Consider the following 21885-nt stretch of genomic DNA (forward strand, 5'->3'; position numbering starts at 1 on the left):
CACATTAATTCTTAATGCGATATGTCACATTGTAAGTATATAACTCCACTGAACAGAAATAATTGCAAAGTACAGTAATCCGTCTCATATCTGACTGCGGTGGGACCAGAGTAAGGGCGGCTATGCAAAAAGTGGATGAATGAATCCTGTTTTAAATACCATTACACACAGCTGTAACAATTACTATATTCACACAATTCTTGTTTTGAGATTCAGCTTTTATTATGGAGCTCCTCTAAATACCTTGTTTAGAAAGATATTAGTGTTTGTGACAGAGTAGTCGTCTGCCGTGTGGGTGCGTGCATTCACTGCTGAGTGACAGGCAGGAGATCGAGACGGAGGTTGAAGTTGATACGCCCCCCGCAGGCGAGCAGGATTTATTTACATATCAACACACTGAACACGTGACACTACCAGCAATGGCAGAGCATGGAACACATACAACACAGTGTACGAAAACTGTGGTGGGATCTGCAATCTCTGAACTCATCTTCTCTGTTCAATAATAAACTAACGTTGCTGAAGAGCTTGATCATGGAGGATATGTGACGTGCGGATTCACGCCGGATCACTGTAGTATCTAAACTGTGAGCCTACTCTAACCCAAAATGTGAATAACTGTTATTTAAGTTATTATGACTCACAAGCTTTAAAAAGAGAAACAGATGCCAGTGTGTACATTTTTAACAAATGCATATATAAAACTGTAGAGTTAACCTTAGTTTCTTGTATTTACTTTATCATCATATCCCAGTTTCTTATTGAAATATGTAGATTTTTTTCATAAACAGTTTTGTGATTAAGTACTGTTCGTTAAGAGTGGAGATGGCTGTAGAGCTGTTTAATGTTGTGTCTGCACGGTCGCACAGGCATCGTTAAGGTCTGAATGAAGGTCCTGTTTAAAGTCGATTTTACAACCAGCTCAAAAGGGAGATAACATCCCACCGATATGCATGAACATGTTTATGTGTGGTCGGACTGGCAGGCTCAACAAACCCTGAGAACGGGGTAGCACTTGGTTGAAAACTTTTTGAGATACAGAGTTTCTTTCTTTTAAATTATTAAGATGCATTTTTATACAGCTGTATCTCTAAGCATAGCAAATTAAAGAACCCCGCTCGGCATACACATAATCCCGGGGGTGTGCATGCGCAATAATTAATATATTTTGTGGGGAGGTCCTAGTTTTACAGAAACTGAACCCCAAAGCTAGCAGTCTGACGTCACTGCAGCCTGACGTCGTTGCTAGGCAGAGTGAATTGCGACCGTTCCATTGCACTGAATAGGGAGACATGGAATATATAGTTCAGCACACACGGGTCACATCTGTGTTTCTGTCTGGATCAAAATTGTAATCTATGATAATATTTTTTTTTATTTGTCTGTGCCTTCACCACTGGGGAAACTAATAATAATTTGTTAATTCAGGAAATACGATTTTCATTTCCCCCCTCTCTCTTTTGTTGTTATGGTACGGTCGGGAGTTCAACGATACCGTTCCATTCCACAAATAAATCTATGCTGCTGTGGGTATTAAACCTGTTAACTTCTCTGTGCTTTTAAATAATACAATGAAAGTGACCCTGTGTGTAGTGTTACTTATTATACAATTAAGATTAAATTAAACTGGTGGGGACGCAGCCTCTAGCATGTATCTAGTACAGCAATTGCAAGCAACGACACTGTTACTGTACAGATTTCATTCAGAGGGATGCAGGAAGTTTAACAATAACGACATGTCGGTTGACAAGAAGACATGAATTATAACATGATCCTGTTTACAGTTTTTAAAAAGAATATTCCGAAATGAAAATGATTTTGTAAAGACATGAATGCATTTTATACGTTTATTCATACTAAAAATGAATGTCACTTGTGCTGAGTTAGAAAATAAACATACTGCTCAGTATCACCAGATTTATATAGAGTCATTTTAAAATTCAAACACGGAATTCATTATCCCCCATATTGTTTATTAAAATGATATGATATTGCAATTAATACAGCACTTGCCAATTTCAAGCATGACAGGGTTGTAATTCCCACAATGGGAAAACCATCAGCCATGGTCACTGTGTTGCCTGGGTGTGAAAAGATGAGCAATGGTTTCAATGTAATGATAGCCATGCACACAACGCATCAGACTGCCTAAAAACCTGCAGGATTCTTACATGATCTTTCTAGAGAGAGGGTGGACAGAGCCATACAACATGAAGAATAACTGCCCTCAGCACTGCTGTTCAAATGTGTCCCCACGTCTCCAGTCTCAGGTACAGTCGTTGCTGTCCCCTCCTCTCCAGTCTCAGGTACAGTCATTTGCTGTCCCCACCTCTCCAGCCTCAGGTACAGTCGTTGCTGTCCACACCTCTCCAGCCTCAGGTACAGTCGTTGCTGTCCCCACCTCTCCAGTCTCAGAGACAGTCGTTGCTGTCCACACCTCTCCAGCCTCAGGTACAGTCGTTGCTGTCCCCTCCTCTCCAGTCTCAGGTACAGTCGTTGCTGTCCACACCTCTCCAGTCTCAGGTACAGTCGTTGCTGTCCACACCTCTCCAGCCTCAGGTACAGTCGTTGCTGTCCCCACCTCTCCAGTCTCAGAGACAGTCGTTGCTGTCCCCTCCTCTCCAGTCTCAGGTACAGTCGTTGCTGTCCCCACCTCACCAGTCTCAGGTACAGTCGGTGCTGAAATAATAGTAAAAATTACTTTAATAGTAACACAGTTAGGGTTAGGGGTTGAGATTAGGTTAGTTGTAGACATTAGGTTTACGGGTAGGGGGTAGATTTAGGGGTTAAGAAGCTAGTAGTACCTACTGGCCCATTCCTATGGGATGATTTTTGCTTGATAACGTCCCATTCAATCGACTGATCTCAATCAGATCAGCAGGCGCAACGGTGTTTTTAAGCGCTGTTCACACTTGTATCAGTACAGTTTGTTTCGTTATAGAATATACCCGTACGAAACCACTTTCTGTCCTAACTCACTTTTCAGTACCGGTACAGTACAGATACAGTTGTGATACAGCTGTCCACATTCATGATGTTTAAATCGACAGTGTTGGGGTTCTGAACTCGTTTCCATGACGACCGCTGTCACATCTGTTAGAAGCGGATCCGTTGTTATGTAATACAGCATGTTCTCCCGTCCTGTCCATGTACAGTGTTTTGTTTTTGCCTTCTTGTTCATTTCAATTAAATCGGATATTGCAGGTTCTACTGTAATTGTTACAAGTAAAACATTACTGTGAAAGCAGCAATACATCATGAACCTAAAGAAAGCAATGCAGATGAGGAATTGTTATGTGTTTAAGCACGGGCATGCATCAAACTCTTCAATACGGAACACTGAACTGAACACATGAAAATATTCAGTTCTAATGATATTATTTCTCTTCAGCACTGTGGTATCACAGACCTATCAAATATACTGTGGTGTTTATTTTGTAAACAGCAGTCTTGGAACATGGAACATATATGCAATGTAATTCCTCAATAAATAATAAAAATAAACATTTCTATTGAGGTGAAATAAACATTTCTATTGAGATGAAATAAACATTTCTATTGAGGTGAAATAAACATTTCTATTGAGGTGAAATAAACATTTCTATTGAGGTGAAATAAACATTTCTATTGAGGTGAAATAAACATGTCTATTGAGGTTAAATAAACGTTTCTATTGAGGTTCCAATGTGATTGAGTGTTGTGTTTTTATTGTTGTTTTGTTTTGCTGTGTTTTTTTATATTTGAAGCTTCCCTTATGAAGGTGATTAATAGAAAGTTTTCTCTTTCTAATGCAGAGTCTGCTGTGATGGAGAAGAGGGGGTTCCTCATCCTTCTGCTGGCAGGTGGGTTTTCTTTATCTCTGTTTTTCTCACTATTTGCTTTGATATTTCCCACACTCCCTCCCTGTATGTTACACATTATTTTCCATGTACCCAGTCCTCTGTGTTCAGTCTGCCTGTCACAGGGTGGGTGTGTGCGTGTGCGTGTGTGTGCGTGTGAGTGTGTGTGTGTAGGGGGTATATTGGGTTGGCAGGGAGGGAGGGGGTTACATTTCTCCCTGTCAGATCACGTGGGAATGTGGCTGGAGCCGACAAGTGAATACATGATTAAGTGATTAATTAGGCTCCAGACACGGGTGAATAGAATACGTATTCACAGGTAGTAATTAGTGAGGACACAGATCTTCTTTCTACACAAGATGGTCACCTTTGCTGGTTTAACATTGGAACTTCCTTCCGTGCCTGAGCGGTGCATCATGGAAATCCAAAGAGTGTCGGTAGCGACTTTTCCTCTATCTATAGAATGTAAAATCTGCTTCATTTTCTATTCCAAGGCTTCTATTTTTAAAACGATTGCATTTTTAAACGAGATTAACCTAGATTTATTTAGAGACACACCTCCTTAACACATACGTGTTATTCTTTATACAATCGATGTTTTCACCTGGCCTGACGAGCTCTTTGTAGCCGAAGTGCTGTCAGAAATTGCTACTGTCATGAATATTCATGAGCAGTCAAGACTGGGGCGTGGTTTGGTTTGGTAGCGGGTAGATGATGATGATGATTATTATTATTATTAGTAGTATTCTTATTATTATTATTATTATTATTATCACTACTACGCGTAGTACTAATGCCTCGGGGGTGTTCCTCATTTAATTGTGGCAACACAGTAAAAAAAAAAAAATAGTAATATCTCCCTTTTCAATCTTCTGCGGGATGATCTTTTGTAAATTTTACAACTCCTGAATTCAGCTTTTGATTTATATACAGTAGATGCTGCTTGGTAGCCATCAAAAACTTGTATTTATCTGAAAGTTGTTAAGCAAAAAACCATGGGATAGGATTGGTTCCTGTAATGGTTTTAATAACCAAAAGTTGTCTTTATCAGAGTTGCTAATAAGCGGCATCTACTGTATAATTTATGTATCAGTTTTTAATGTTTATCTGTACGAATTGACATAATGTCTGATGATTTGAATTGGGATCAATATAAATGGTTTCAGATTTAATTCTATGTTAATACCCTTAAAGCAACTGCTTCATTTAAAAAGACGTACATTTCTGTCTCTTTTTTAAAATGATCAGCTTGTATTTATATTCTTAGTTCAGTTCTCAGAATATTGTGTTCAGTTCTAGTCACCTTGTTACAAAAAGGATATTGCTGCTCTAGAAAGAGTGCAAAGAAGAGCAACCAGAATTATCCCAGGTTTAAAAGGCATGTCGTATGCAGACAGGCTAAAAGAATTGAATCTATTCAGTCTTGTACAAAGAAGACTACGCGGCGATCTGATTCAAGCATTCAAAATCCTAAAAGGTATAGACAATGTCGACCAAGTGGACATTTTTGACCTGAAAAAAGAAATAAGGACCAGGGGTCACAAATGGAGATTAGATAAAGGGGCATTTAGAATAGAAAATAGGAGGCACTTTTTACACAGAGAATTGTGAGGGTCTGGAACCAACTCCCCAGTAATGTTGTTGAAGCTGACACCCTGGGATCCTTCAAGAAGCTGCTTGATGAGATTCTGGGATCAATAAGCTATTAACAACCAAACGAGCAAGATGGGCTGAATGGCCTCCTCTCGTTTGGAAACTTTCTTATGTTCTAAAAGACCTGCAGCTTTGTCTGCCACAACCTCCGAGGCATTATACTGTAGTACTAGTTGTTGTCTATTCTTGACAACCAAGCCACACTGCTTGACTGCTCATGAATATGCATGACAGTGGCAATTTTTGACAGAACTTCAGCGATAAAGGGTTCTTGTCAGGCCAGGTGAAAACATTGATCATAGAAATAATAACATGTATGTGTTAAGGAAGCTCTAAATAAATCTAAAGGAATCATGTTTAAAAATACAATCGTTTTAAAAAGACAATGCTTTGAATAGGAAATGAAGCATATTTTACATTCTACAGATAGGGGATAAGGCGCTATGGGGACTGTTTGGATTCCCATGATGCACTGCTTCGACAGGGACAGAAGAAAAGGCAGAGTTTTGTTTATTTGTTTAATTAAAAGGTGTATTAGTGCATTTAACCATGCAGCTTTCTGTGTGTGTCTCTGACCCTGCAAATATCATCTGGAAGGCTACTGCGCCACATAAGGTGTCAGAAGCGGGACAGCGCCCCTAGTGACAGACCAGGAACTGCAGGGTAAAAGAAAACAAAGTAAAGAAAAGAAAATGGAGCAGAAGGAAATCCAGCAGGAGCAGCAGCGCTGGCCAAAGCTGGCTGTCTCCGAGAAGTTTGGGCACCGGCAGGACGTGGGCCCAGACGAAGACCCGCTCTGGCATGAAGGCCACTATCAGGTTGAGGTGAGGATGGAGGAGGGATGGTTTCCTTTGGGGGATCCAACCCCAGCCACCTGCCCAAAAGACCCAGATGAAGGATGCACGTCCATGGTGCCTCGCCTGCCCCGAAGAGGAAGATGGAGAGAAAGAAAAAGGGGGAAGGATGAGAGTGTGGAGGAGCAGAAGGGGCTCACTGTATGTCAGGACTCTGGGCACATCCATAGGGAGTGCAAGGCGGCAGACCCTTGTTCAAGGCCTACTTTGGCCAAGAAGTGGAGTCATTTGAAGAATGGCTCCGCCTCAAGGCTCTCCAACCAACAAAGGTGGATTCCCCACCTTCCCAGTGTTTCCTTCCCCCTCCTTCCTCATCGCGTTAGAGGCCTCAGGTTGGTGCCTCGCCTGCCTGCAGGGAGTCAGGGCACGTTGGGGGGAACTGCCCCCTCCAAGAGGAGGAGGAACAGCTGCTAGCTCGATTGCCGAGGAAATGGAAGGGGGGTCGTCCCCAGAGGCGAGCCAAGAAGCCATGTTCTGTTGTCAGCATTGCCACTGCTAGCTGTGCCGCAGCGCTCCGCACAGCTGTTAGCACTGCCACTGTTGTCACTAGCATCATTTCCTCTGACGCAGTGCCCCTGTGGCGGAGTGTCCCACCCCTATATATATATGTGCACTGTGTTATTATGATTTAAATTATTGTTCGCAGTGCGGATCAAAGTGTTGCGTATTTGTTACTGTTTTTAGATTTTAAAAACCTTGTGAGGATGCGTGACTGATCAGCTAGTGATTTATTTAGCTAGCTGACAGTCACGCATCCTTATTAAACTCGTGCAGACGGTGACCATCTCCCGAGTTAATTCATTGATTAATTGTTGCTAATCGGGAGATGGTCACTGTATATAAACCTGCAGCTCTCTACCCTCGCGGAGAGTGTACAGGGGAGAGTACAGGAGAGCGAGCAAGGAGAGCTAAAAATAACTGCTAAAAACAACCGGTAACCATACTGGTTTTCACTAGCCCGATACTTATTTGTTTGGCCAACGTGCCCTTTTGTTTCTGTCTTGTTTTGTTTAAATCTTTTGTTTTATTTTACTATTTAATAAAACGCTGAGCACCATAGCGCTGCAGTTTCACTACCGACCTTCTTTGTTTATGTGTTACTTTTCCTGGTCCGTGACGTCATCGCTGTAACCACTCTGCCACATATGGTGTCTTGCGTGGGACAAACAACGCCTCCAGGAGCTGGACCAGGAACAGCAAAGGGCTTTTTTTGTTGTTTTTTTTTTCAAAAAGTGTTTTTTGTGTTTGAGGACCTCCTCGGTGGTCTGGAGGACCAAGGCTGGTGCCTTACTTGCGGGGTCTACGGGCACACGGTAGCGATCTGCCCCTACCAGGACGAGGGGGAGGAACCGGCCCAGGAGAAGAAGGCAGGAAGAAGGAGCAGGAAGAGAAGGGGGAGAGGTAAGCTGCATCAGCAACAGCAACCGCAGCAACAGCAGGAGGAGATCGGGGAGGATGGCTGGGAGGTTTATATTACGAACGTCGTGGCGGAGTTGTGCCCTGGCTGTGGGGTATATGGGCACACATTGGCCATATGCCCCATGCAATACGAAGAGGGGAAGCGCGAGCATCCAGCGCCCAGAAGGGGGGAGCCCGTGTGTCCAGTGCCCAGAAGGGCGGAGCCCGTGCATCCAGCGCCCAGAAGGGCAGAGCCCGTGCGTCCAGCGCCCAGAAGGGGGGGAGCCCGTACATCCAGCGCCCAGAAGGGGGGGAGCCTGTGCGTCCAGCGCCCAGAAGGGGGGAACTTGGGAGGCCACAGCCCAAGGGGGGAAGGCCCACAGGTCCAGAACCTAGGCATCCAGCAGCAGAGGAAGAATACCTGCTGTCTCTGCCTCCGCCACTTCCACCAGCAGAGGATGAATGCCTGCTGGTTCCGCCGTGGGAGGACTCCTTGTCCCTCCCACCTCCACCAGCAGAGGGTGAATACCTACTGGTTCCACCTCCACCGCCATGGAAAGGACTGCTCCTGCCCTGCCTTACACTGCCCAAGGATGCCTGCCTCGCACCGCCCAAGGATGCCTGCTGCTCCGCATCGCCTGTGGAGCCATCAGTTACAGGGTACGAGGGAGAAGTGGAGCTCCCGCTGACCACCTCCATGGCCAGGGGCTCCCCTCCCGAGTTCGCCTCCCGAGGGTCCGCTGCTGCTGCCGTCGCCTCCCGAGGGTCCGCTGCTGCTGCCGTCGCCTCCCGAAGGTTCGCTGCTGCTGCCTTTGCCTCCCGAGGGTCCACTGCTGCTGCCTTCGCCTCCCGAGGGTCCTGCTTCGCCTGGGGTCGTCGAGGGTTCTGCTTCACCTGGGGTCGCTACCAGTCCCTCCATGCGGCAGGAAATAATGTGGCTGGAGCCCCATGAAGGGGAGCTGCCAGCCACGAAGAAGGGGGGGGGAGGTCAGGAGACCAGCTCCCCCCGTAGCAAATTCGCTGCAGAAGAACGGGTGGCCGGAGCCCCACGGAGGGGAGCTGACAGCCATGAAGAAGGGGGGGAGATCTGGAGACCACCCCCAGAATTTCCTTGGCTGGAGGAGCTGGCCTGTGTGCGGTCCACTGGGACGCTACAGCTGTTTGGGTGGGAGGAGGACATCCCACTGTGGCCGCCACCTTTGGCCCGTTGCTGTCCCTGTTCCTGGGCCGGGACTGCTATCCGGGACTCTGGGGGCAAAGGGCGGAGGTGGCTGAAAAGGCCATGTGTGCTGCACACAAGGAGGGGCATGTGTGGCGGAGTGTCCCGCCCCTATATATATATGTGCACTGTGTTTTTATGATTTGTATTATTGTTTGTGGTGCAGATAAGTGTTGCGTATTTGTTACTGTTTTTAGATTTTAAAAACTTCGTGAGGATGCGTTACTGATCAGCTAGTGATTTATTTAGCTAGCTGACAGTCACGCATCCTTATTAAACTCGTGCAGACGGTGACCATCTCCCGAGTTAATTCATTGATTAATTGTTGCTAATCAGGAGATGGTCACTGTATATAAACCTGCAGCTCTCTACCCTCGCGGAGAGTGTACAGGGGAGAGTATGGGAGAGCGAGCAAGGAGAGCAAAAAACAACTGTTAAAAACAACTGGTAACCATACTGGTTTTCACTAGCATGGTACTTATTTGTTTGGCCAACGTGCCCATTTGTTTCTTTCTTGTTTTGTTTAAATCTTTTATTTTATTATTTAATAAAACGCTGAGCGCTGTAGCACTGCAGTGTCACTACCGCCCTTATTTGTTTATGTGTTGCTGTTTCTTGGTCCGTGACGTCATCACTGCAACCACTCTGTCACACCCCGCACAGCTGTTAGCGTTGCCACTAGCATCATTTCCTCTGCCGCAGCGCCCCGCACAGCTGTTAGCATTGCCACTAGCATCATTTCCTCTGCCGCAGCGCCCCGCACAGCTGTTAGCATTGCCACTAGCATCATTTCCTCTGCCGCAGCGCCCCGCACAGCTGTTAGCGTTGCCACTAGCATCATTTCCTCTGCCGCAGCGCCCCGCACAGCTGTTAGCATTGCCACTAGCATCATTTCCTCTGCCGCAGTGCCCCGCACAGCTGTTAGCGTTGCCACTAGCATCATTTCCTCTGCCGCAGCGCCCTGCACAGCTGTTAGCGTTGCCACTAGCATCATTACGCTGCCGGAATACCTCGCACCGCTGTCAGCCCTTGTGCCTTTTATTTTGACCAGTGTGGTGTTGTTAGTTTTTGTATCATTTTGTGTTGTTCATTTGTTTAATTAAAAGGCTCATTAGTGCATTTAACCGTGCAGCTTTCTGTGTCTGTGCCTGCAAATACCATCTGGGAGGCTACAGCGCCACACAGGGTAATACCTTACATCAATCAGAATAGATTTCAAAATATCTTCATGTATTTGATGGAACATATTGCAATATATTTAAAAATGAATAAATCTCCATTGATGTTAAAATATATGAAAATATGTTTCTAAAATTTATTTAAATACAAATAAAAATCTATTTTTTTTTTTTTAAATGTCTTCAGTTCCTCGGCAGGGACAGAACATTTCTGAGAATGGGCTGGTATAGGATGCTAGCCTGTCTCAGTCTATTAATCTTTCACTCCACTAGCTATCAGCATGTTAATAATGCTGTTTATTCTTTATCAGGGTTTTGTGTGCCTGCGTACAACCAGATCAGAAAACACGTGTTTGTGAAAACTGAGAAGAGCTGGTCTGAAGCTCAGAGCTACTGTAGAGAGAAGCACACAGACCTGGCCACTGTGCGCAGCCAGGAAGAAGCAGAGCAGCTCTTAAATATTGCAGGAGCTTCTCTCGGGGATTCCTGGATCGGGCTGTATCGTGATGACACACAGAACTGGCAGTGGTCTAACAGCGATGATGTCATCTACTCCAACTGGAGGGCAGACCTCTTCTGTGCTTCAGTCAATTCAGATGGAAAGTGGACTGATTTACCCTGCCACCTTCAGAAAGCCTTCATGTGCTACAAAGGTAAAGACATAATTATTGCTATATTGCAATTGATTATTCATTTATTTTAGTTCTTCTAATTATTAAGCATCCTTGTGAGGGGAGCTTGTATGAGTTTGCAAATCCACCCACTCCTACAGCTGCTAATATCTCAAACTATTTCAGCTTGCAAATATTTTCAGTCAAAACCCTGAATCCAAGTTTGCCCTTGAAAGGATACAAAAACATACGCTTATTAGATGTGTTTGGTGTGTTTCATAGGCAGTTCAAAAAGATACCTACATTTTGTTAGTGATAGATGGATGGATCTATAACACTGTGTTACCCCCCTCTGGTGAGGTGTAGGGCTGTCAGGTTTACCTTCCCCTCTGGGCTGGGGTTTGCTGTGTGAAGGTTGAAATCTTCTCTGGGTGTTCTGTGGCAGTTCATTTCTTTCAGATCCAGGAAAGTCAGGCTCTGCTTCATCTCCTAGTACCTGAGTGCTGCTGGTATTGGGCCGGGTATCTGTATATTTCACCATACTCTCCTTTAGCTTCCAGGATGGTGGGCATTGAGTTGTCTGCATTTCCACTGTGCTCATGGCAGCTCTGACCTCTGCAGACAGGTTATGTATGAACAGCAGCTGGAAGCTCTTGTCTACATTGTCCCCTGGATGTGCTTCACCTGCATAGTAAAGGAGTTTCAGCTCCTTGTAGAAGTCTCTTGTGTCCTGTCACAAAGACGGCCGGAGTGGGTGGCGTCAGACCAGATGCAGGAAATAAATAAACAGAGAGATGTGGTTTGGTATAAGCTGGGCGCGTGATCGCGCTCAGCATTTAATAAACAGAAAATAAAAGGTTTTAAACACAAAAACACGGGACACGGCACTACACGCCAAAATAAACAGGTAGACAAAACGGACAGACACTAACAAACAGGGACGAACAAACACGGTGAGTGAAAACACTTATCTTTACTCTTTACGCTTTTGCTTTCTTTTACTTTCTCCTTCTCTCTCTCCCGTTCTCCACTCACCAAACACCTAACCACGAGTGACTAAACGTGCATCTATTTATACTGTTTGTGCTGGGATTCAATTACTAATTAATTATTCACTTGAATCCCAGCACGTGAATTCATTACGTGCAACCCCGTGCCACACATTATACACATTTTATCTGCACGTGAAGTGATGTGCCATCCTCGTGCCTAAATATAATTATACACTTTAAATACACGTGAAACACAGACCCGTTTATATCCCGTGTACCAATCTATACACCAACATTAACATACGCACGCAACATACATACACAGAACACACAAATGCACACAGGGGCGGGGCACTTTGCCACATATACCCCCCCTTGTGCGCAGCACACATGGCCTCAACGGCCACCTCCCCCCTTAAAAACCCAGCAGTCCAGGACAAAGTCTCGGGCTGGGAAGGGAGGCTTCAGTGGGCCCATGGCTGGAAATGCTGTCAGCTCCCCTGCCGGTAGTGGCACGGCTGACAGCATGCTGGTCCCGTCCTGCAGCGAAAAAGCTGCGGGGGCAGGTGGTCCCCCGACCTCCCCCTTCTTCGTAGCCGGCAGCTCCCTCCTGTGGGGCTCCGGCCACAAGAACTCCTGCAGCGAAACTGCTGCTGGGGAAAGTGGTCTCCAGACCTCCTCCCCCTTCTTCGTGGCCGGCAGCTCCCCTTTCTGGGGCTCCGGCCACCGTACTCCCTGCGGAGGTACGGGCAGCAGAGGCATGCTCCTCTGCTCCGGGCGGTGGCGGAGGCAGAGGCAGCTCCAGCTCCTCTGCTCCGGGCGGTGGTGGAGGCAGAGGCAGCTCCAGCTCCTCTGCTCCTGGCGGTGGTGGAGGCAGAGGCAGCTCCAGCTCCTCTGCTCCGGGCGGTGGTGGAGGCAGAGGCAGCTCCTGCTCCTCTGCTCCGGGCGGTGGTGGAGGCAGAGGCAGCTCCAGCTCCTCTGCTCCGGGCGGTGGTGGAGGCAGAGGCAGCTCCAGCTCCTCTGCTCCTGGCGGTGGTGGAGGCAGAGGCAGCTCCAGCTCCTCTGCTCCTGGCGGTGGTGGAGGCAGAGGCAGCTCCAGCTCCTCTGCTCCTGGCGGTGGTGGAACCAGCAGGCATTCACCCTCTGCTGGTGGAGGTGGGAGGGGCCAGCAGTCCTCCCACTGCGGTGGAGGTGGAACCAGCAGGCATTCACCCTCTGCTGGTGGAGGTGGGACCAGCAGGTATTCACCCTCTGCTGGTGGAGGTGGGAGGGGCAAGCAGTCCTCCCACTGCGGTGGAGGTGGAACCAGCAGGCATTCACCCTCTGCTGGTGGAGGTGGAACCAGCAGGTATTCACCCTCTGCTGGTGGAGGTGGCGGAGGTAGAGGCGATGGGGCTGATGCTGGCCACTCAGAGGGAGGCTGTGGCGGTGCTGGCTCCCTCTGCTGTGGCGGCTGGGCATGTGCGCGCCGTGCTGCCTTCAGCAGCATAGCTAGAGGCTGCTGGGGGACACCAGCATCCTGCCCTTCTCCCCCCCAAAAATTTTCAGGGGGTTGAGCCTGTAACTCCTCCCCTTCTGGCTCTTGGAACGGCACCAGCAGGTATTCACCCTCTGCTGGTGGAGGTGGGACCAGCAGGCATTCTCCCTCTGTTGGCAGCTTGGGTCCTACGGCTGTGGAAGCCCCGACTTCCCTCTTTTTGGGCTGTGGACGCACCGACTCCTCCCTTTTGGGCTGTGGACGCACCGACTCCTCCCTTTTGGGCTGTGGACGCACCGACTCCTCCCTTTTGGGCTGTGGACGCACCGACTCCTCCCTTTTGGGCTGTGGACGCACCGACTCCTCCCTTTTGGGCTGTGGACGCACCGACTCCTCCCTTTTGGGCTGTGGACGCACCGACTCCTCCCTTTTGGGCTTTGGACGTTCGGGCTCCTCCCACTCAGGCTGTGGACGTTCGGGCTCCTCCCACTCAGACGTAGGACGTTCGGGCTCCTCCCACTCAGGCGTAGGACGTTCGGGCTCCTCCCACTCAGGCGTAGGACGTTCGGGCTCCTCCCACTCAGGCGTAGGACGTTCGGGCTCCTCCCACTCAGGCGTAGGACGTTCGGGCTCCTCCCGCTTGGGCTGTGGACGCTCAGGCTCCTCCCACTTGGGCTGTGGACGCTCAGGCTCCTCCCATTTGGGCTGTGGACGCTCAGGCTCCTCCCGCTTGGGCTGTGGAGGCAAAACCAGCAGGCATTCACCCTCTGCTGGTGGAGATGGGGACAGCAGGTACTCACCCTCTGCTGGTGGAGATGGGGACAGCAGGTACTCCTCTGCTGGTGGTCCTGCTACCTGGGCTGCTGTTCCATTTATGGTTGCCTCCAGGTAGCTGAGGACAAACTCCACACCTTCCTCCAAGGTGTTTGGGGTGTGTTCCTCCTGATATGCCTCCCATCTCTCACAGTCCATCATCCACAGAGCCCGGACGACCATGGGCAGAGACTGGGCCTCCAGCCCAGCATTCTCCAGGAACCAGCCCCGCAGTTTGATGGCGTCTTCTGCCATTGACTTTTTTTTCTTCTTTTTTTTTTCCCCAAAAACAATATTTGTAATCCTTTTTTTTTTTTTTTTTTTTTTTTTTTTTTTAATCCAGACCTCTCCTGGTCTGACGCTTGGAGGCGCGGCTATCCCACGATGACACCACGTGTCACAAAGACGGCCGGAGTGGGTGGCGTCAGACCAGATGCAGGAAATAAATAAACAGAGAGATGTGGTTTGGTATAAGCTGGGCGCGTGATCGCGCTCAGCATTTAATAAACAGAAAATAAAAGGTTTTAAACACAAAAACACGGGACACGGCACTACACGCCAAAATAAACAGGTAGACAAAACGGACAGACACTAACAAACAGGGACGAACAAACACGGTGAGTGAAAACACTTATCTTTACTCTTTACGCTTTTGCTTTCTTTTACTTTCTCCTTCTCTCTCTCCCGTTCTCCACTCACCAAACACCTAACCACGAGTGACTAAACGTGCATCTATTTATACTGTTTGTGCTGGGATTCAATTACTAATTAATTATTCACTTGAATCCCAGCACGTGAATTCATTACGTGCAACCCCGTGCCACACATTATACACATTTTATCTGCACGTGAAGTGATGTGCCATCCTCGTGCCTAAATATAATTATACACTTTAAATACACGTGAAACACAGACCCGTTTATATCCCGTGTACCAATCTATACACCAACATTAACATACGCACGCAACATACATACACAGAACACACAAATGCACACAGGGGCGGGGCACTTTGCCACAGTCCTCATCCTTCTTACATTGTCTGAGACAGGCTGTGTGCAGGGCTGTGCAGGGATCACCGGGTCCTCATCCTTCTTACATTGTCTCAGACAGGCTGTGTGCAGGGCTGTGCAGGGATCACCGGGTCCTCATCCTTCTTACATTGTCTGAGACAGGCTGTGTGCAGGGCTGTGCAGGGATCACCGGGTCCTCATCCTTCTTACATTGTCTGAGACAGGCTGTGTGCAGGGCTGTGCAGGGATCACCGGGTCCTCATCCTTCTTACATTGTCTCAGACAGGCTGTGTGCAGGGCTGTGCAGGGATCACCGGGTCCTCATCCTTCTTACATTGTATGAGACAGGCTGTGTGCTGGGCTGTGCAGGGATCACCGGGTCCTCATCCTTCTTACATTGTCTCAGACAGGCTGTGTGCAGGGCTGTGCAGGGATCACCGGGTCCTCATCCTCCTTACATTGTCTCAGACAGGCTGTGTGCAGGGCTGTGCAGGGATCACCGGGTCCTCATCCTTCTCATATTGTCTCAGACAGGCTGTGTGCTGGGCTGTGCAGGGATCACCGGGTCCTCATCCTTCTTACATTGTATGAGACAGGCTGTGTGCAGGGCTGTGCAGGGATCACCGGGTCCTCATCCTTCTTACACTGTCTGAGACAGGCTGTGTGCAGGGCTGAGCAGGGATCACCGGGTCCTCATCCTTCTTACATTGTCTGAGACAGGCTGTGTGCAGGGCTGTGCAGGGATCACCGGGTCCTCATCCTTCTCATATTGTCTCAGACAGGCTGTGTGCAGGGCTGTGCAGGATCACCATACTTGGAGCATTTCCTTGTTAAGGCAGCGCACAGTTTCTCAACGTTTTTCCTGGTCCACTCCTGTACTGTGTCTACAAGTGTGAGAGAGCAGTCTGGCCTCATGCAGATCACTTGTCAGTTCCCAATCGTCGATAATATCCTGGATATGACTGATGTGTCCCTCAATGGTGATGTTCAAACTTGCTGATAGTTGACGCTAACTTGTGGACTTGGTGTAAACCATTAGTTTTCAGTTCAGGTTGAAAAATCAATCATACATAAAGCCCTTAGAGTTTTTCTTCTGGACCGTGTCCTTTTGGATTTCAGTATCTTTGAGGGCCTGTCGCCCCCAACAGCAGCATAGTGGCAAATCTGGATGCAATCTCATCTTTGGGTTCTTCTCACATTGTCAGCAGTAGATTGACTTTGCCTTTCGATCATCTCTGTGTGTGTGTGTCTGTGTCCTGTGTGTGTGTGTGTGTGCGTCTGTCTGTGTGTGTCTGACTGTCTGTAATCTGTCTGTGTCTCTGTTTGTCTGTCTGTCTCTGTGTCTGTCTGACTGTCTGTATCTGTCTGTGTGTGTCTCTGTGTGTCTGTGTCCTGTCTGTGTGTCTGTGCGTGTATGTGTCTGTTTGTGTATGATTTTATTTTCGATAGTAATTTTACTACATATATATCTCATACCCTGATAACCATTAGCTTGATACTTGCGTGTACTTCCTGTTGGTATAGTTCAGTTTCAGGTAAAGCAGGATGTCTTGAGGGAACCAGAGACGTGGTACACCAACTCCACAGCTTTGCAGCCATTCTGAAGGGACAACTTTGACTTGGATCTTTCAGAACAAAGGGAGGCCAGAGAGCGTTTCTGATTGGCTGGTCATATCAGAGCTGAGACACTGTTTGAAGTGGAGGTGCCAATCACTGTCTCCTGTGTCGGGCACACTTTGAGTAGATTACACACGGTGATAACCCGTGTCTCTGCGTTTGCATACTGAGTAAATTACATTGATTAATTAGTGATAACCTGTGTCTCTGTATTTTCATACTGAGTGAATTACATTGATTAATTAGTGATAGCCAGTGTCTACACATTCGCAGACTTAAACTCATTACTGAGAATACCAATCTGTCTGCAATGTGATCTACAATACCAAACTGAGAACACCGAAACAGGAGTAAATTAGCCAATTCGAGAATGTTGCCCCTTATTTTTAAATAACGCACAGATGTACCTGACTGTAGACAGGATGCTGTTTGTGATAAATTGTAGGATTGATGAAAACACAATTTGTTTTGGGTTCAGAGCCAACTCACCTCCACAGCTCCCAGCCTCTCAACTGCTGTTTGTTTGTGTTTACAGAGACCAGCAACATCACTGAGAGATACACCCTGATTGAAGAACTGAAAACCTGGACTGAAGCTCAGCAGTACTGTAGAGAACACCACACCGACCTCGTCAGTATAAAGAACGCCAGTGAAAATGAAGAGATAGTGAAGAAAGCGCAGGGCAAGCCCTTCTGGATAGGCCTGTTCAATGAGCCCTGGAAGTGGTCACACCAGGGGGATAACTACACATTTCACAACTGGAACTATGGGCAACCAAACAATGGGGGAGGGGATGAGAACTGTGTGTTGATGAGTAAGACTGGTGGATGGTTTGACTATGGCTGCAACAATCAGAACTCCTTCTTCTGCTGTGAGGGTGAGGACCCTGTTCAGACTGAGTTCTCATTTAATTCAGTGTAAACCTTCAGGTTCAAAGAGGGAAGCATGATTAGCTCTCTTCAATAGGTCCTAGTGGTGACAAATCTATCAGTTTCCACTTTGAGAATCAATCACAGAGGGTCTAAATGGGGTAAAAATAATAAACAAAACCCCAGTTATATTTCCTTAGGCTTTAAAGTATTGTGCTGTGCTGTGCAATATCCTATAATAACAAGACATGTACCTTTGCACCTTCTAAAACAACATTAGCATTGATTGACAGTGAACTGAGTTTTTCTCACAACGATTTCTTTGTCTACCTGGTGTTTCCATGACCTTCGTCACTCATGCCAGAATGATACTCGTGTTACAGTACAAACCACAAGCATGTTAGTATATTTATTATCACCATACAGTTCTACTAGTGTCCTACATTCTTACAAGACCAGTATTCTGTGACTGTTGGTTCCATTTCCAGTGGAAATCTTTTCTGTGAAGAACACGTTTTCACTCATCTTTATTGTGCTGTCCCCTCTCCCCAGGCGGCTCCTCTAGTCAGTGTTTCTATGAAGGAGCTTGGAAGACATGGCAGGGAGCTCAGAGCTACTGCAGAAACCAAGGCAGAGACCTGCCCACCATTCAAGACCAGGCCAGGGTTAATAAGCTTATAGGTCTTATACCTTTATTTACTTTATATAACTGGTATTGGATCGGGCTGTATCGTGACAAAGAGAACTGGCAGTGGTCCAGTGGAGGTGATGTCATCTACTTCAACTGGGGACGATACCTCTTCTGTGCTTCAGTGAATTCAGAGGGAGAGTGGGAGGATTCACTCTGCAGTCAGGGAAACTATTTCATGTGCTACAGTGGTGAGTTGAGATTCAATTCCTTTGTTAATGACACAGCTGACTGGACTGGGGGATGAAGCCAGGTCCCCTGGATACTGCACAGGGGCCGTAAGTGATACTGTTTGCTTCATATTGATTTTGCACCGACTGTGAGGAAAATATGAATGATCAATTTGAAAAAGAACGGTCATTATTCCTAAATCATTAAATAGACTCCCCCATCCCCCACTTTGCTATTAAATACTTTTCAGACATAAACTAAAGAGACTCCCATGCACTGCTAGAGATGTTGCTTTTCAGGACCTTGATAGCTGAGCCGGATGTGACTCGGGTTCAATCACTATACAACAGGAGAGCCAGCGCACCTCCACAGCTGACATTGATTTTGATCTGCTGTTTGTGTTTACAGAGCCCAGCAACATCACTGAGAGATACACCCTGATTGAAGAACTGAAAACCTGGACTGAAGCTCAGCAGTACTGTAGAGAACACCACACCGACCTCGTCAGTATAAAGAACGCCAGTGAAAATGAAGAAATAGTGAAGAAAGCGCAGGGCAAGCCCTTCTGGATAGGCCTGTTCAATGAGCCCTGGAAGTGGTCACACCAGGGGGATAACTACACATTTCACAACTGGAACTATGGGCAACCAAACAATTGGGGAGGGGATGAGAACTGTGTGATGATGAGTAAGACTGGTGGATGGACTGACACTGGCTGCAAGTCTCAGAAGTCCTTCTTCTGCTGTGAGGGTGAGGACCCTGTTCAGACTGTGTTCTCATTTAATTCAGTGTAAACCTTCAGGTTCAAAGAGGGAAGCATGATTAGATCTCTTCAATAAATCCTAGTGGTGACAAATCTATCAGTTTCCACTTTGAGAATCAATCACAGGCTCCCTGCTCAGGCTGATGGGATGGTCAATATCCTTCCAGAGGTAATGGGGTGATGTGGATTGCAGCTATCAGTACCCCTTGTTCTGCTGTGACTGAAGGCTCCCTGTTCAGTCTGTGCTCTTGTTCAGCTCAGTGTTTGTACCCCAGTCTGTGAGCAGGGACTCAGAGGCTCAGTCCATCTGATCCTACAGTAGCTGTCTGACCTCCAGAGCAGGGCAGGGTGTAGCCTAGAGATCTGAAGAACCAGAATCCAGCCCTGTCATTAAGAGTGTGAGAGGGAGCAGCTACCCCTCATTGTTATACCCAGGAGAGACGTGTGCTGTGATATACATTCTTACTGTCTATTTATTATATTTATTTGAAAACAATAAACCATGTCATTGTCAGCATTGCCCTGGTGGAGACAGCAGCATAGACACAGTTTCATTGAAATGCATTTGAACAATACACTTGAAACAAGAAACACTAAATCTTGTTGTTGTGTGTTTTCTTTACAGATTCAGACCCCACAAGCCCCCCTTCCACTCCGGTCTCTCAAGGTATGCAGTGTAATCACTTCAGTGGATTCAGAACCACTGCAGGAATCTGGCTTTGTTATAAACTTTCTTTTTTCTCTCTTTCTTTTCAAAGAAGCAGAATCCTCGAGGCCCCCTTCCACTCCGGTCTCTCAAGGTAAGTGCAGTTTGAAGATGGCAGTTTGTTCAGTGTGATTGACAGCCCACACCATGAGTTATAAATGAATCTCAGTGTTCTTATCAACCTCACTAATTCAACAGTGAGTTCACCATTGCCCTGGTGATGACAGCACCACACACACACACAAACACACGCGCACACACTGACACACACACTGACACTCACACACTCACACTCACACACTCACACACTCACACACTCACACTCACACACACACACTCACACACACACACTGACACACGCACACTGACATACGCACACTGACACATGCACACACTGACACGCACACACTGACACACACACACTGACACACTGACACACACACACACACACACAAACACACACACACTGACGCACACACACACACTCACACACTCACACACTGACACACACAAACACACACACACTGACGCACACACACACACTGACACACACACACACACACTGACACACACACACACACACTGACACACTGACACACACACACAGAGACACACACAAACACACACACACTGACGCACACACACACACTCACACACACACACTGACACACTCACACACTGACACACACAAACACACACACATTGACGCACACACACACACTGACACACACTGACACGCACACACTGACACACACACACACACACACACAGAGACACACACTGACTGATACACACTCACACACACACACACACACACGGTGTCGCTCAAATATATTTAAACAATAATGTAGAAATGCAAATGATGTATTTTTTACTCCTGCAAATCCAAACCTCTCAAGCCTTCTCTCAACTCCAGCCTCTAAAGGTATGGAGTGCACTAGTTCAGTTTGAAAGTGGCTTTGTAATAAATGACTTATTGTTTGATTGTATTAGTATTTATTTATTGCCCTGGTGGAGAGAGCAGCATAGACACAGTTTCATTGAAATGCATTTGAACAATACACTTGAAACAGGAAACACTAAATCTTGTTGTTGTGTGTTTTCTTTACAGATTCAGACCCCACAAGCCCCCCTTCCACTCCAGTCTCTCAAGGTATGCAGTGTAATCACTTCAGTGGATTCAGAACCACTGCAGGAATCTGGCTTTGTTATAAACTTTCTTTTTTCTCTCTTTCTTTTCAAAGAAGCAGAATCCTCGAGGCCCCCTTCCACTCCGCTCTCTCAAGGTAAGTGCAGTTTGAAGATGGCAGTCTGTTCAGTGTGATTGACAGCCCACCTCACGTGTCATGTGATCCACTAGAGCTATATCAGCTGTGGGAGAGCTGTGTGCAACTATTCAGCAACAACACTAGGAGAGCAGACGGTTGTCTTTCGGTTTGGAATCCTAATGTATAGAGTTACATTATATTGTCCAGCAAATAATCTGTCTACAGGTAACCCTGTTTATACTGTTGAAAACTGCCCTAACATTAGACACTCCTCTAAACATCTAAACACAAGAGTTCATCTCTGAAAATCTACCTCTACACGTCTGCTTCTTGTGTTCTAGGTACCAGCACCTCACCTGAGCCCTGCACTTAACTCCCATTCTGTGCTGCACATTACACACTACGTGGGGTCTTATTGTTTGACATGGGGTTTATTTAATGGCTGTGTGAACTCTTCTGTGCTGCTCATTACAGACTACGTGGGATCTTATTGTTTGACATGGGGTTTATTTAATGGCTGTGTGAACTCTTCTGTTTGTCTGCACAGATAACATGGCAACAGCAAGGGTCAAACTAAACGTACCCAAAGGAGTGAATCTTGAAGACCCTAAAGTGAGCGAAGCCATTTTAGAGCAGGTAGGTGACACGCCCTTTCAGAAATCCAAACTGACACTGCTTCCTGTGTACTGGGCTTCGTGTGACACTGATGAGCTAATCTCACGTTGACTTTGCTTCTCTTTAGTTCCTTCTAGTGTC

At 46.9% G+C, this 21885-nt stretch overlaps 1 protein-coding gene across 1 annotated transcript; it reads left to right on the top strand.

Annotated features, from left to right (window-relative positions):
- Positions 1-6184: 6184 nt before the first annotated feature.
- LOC131721960 (macrophage mannose receptor 1-like) lies at positions 6185-21273 on the top strand. The gene is made up of 7 exons (XM_059015372.1): positions 6185-6316; positions 6702-6825; positions 10453-10794; positions 17200-17541; positions 18086-18412; positions 18801-19142; positions 21224-21273. Exons 1-7 carry the CDS (start codon positions 6185-6187, stop codon positions 21271-21273), a joined length of 1659 nt encoding a protein of 552 aa, XP_058871355.1.
- Positions 21274-21885: the final 612 nt, after the last annotated feature.

This window comes from Acipenser ruthenus, chromosome 50, assembly GCF_902713425.1.
Source record: "Acipenser ruthenus chromosome 50, fAciRut3.2 maternal haplotype, whole genome shotgun sequence".
NCBI classification, from domain to species: domain Eukaryota; kingdom Metazoa; phylum Chordata; class Actinopteri; order Acipenseriformes; family Acipenseridae; genus Acipenser; species Acipenser ruthenus.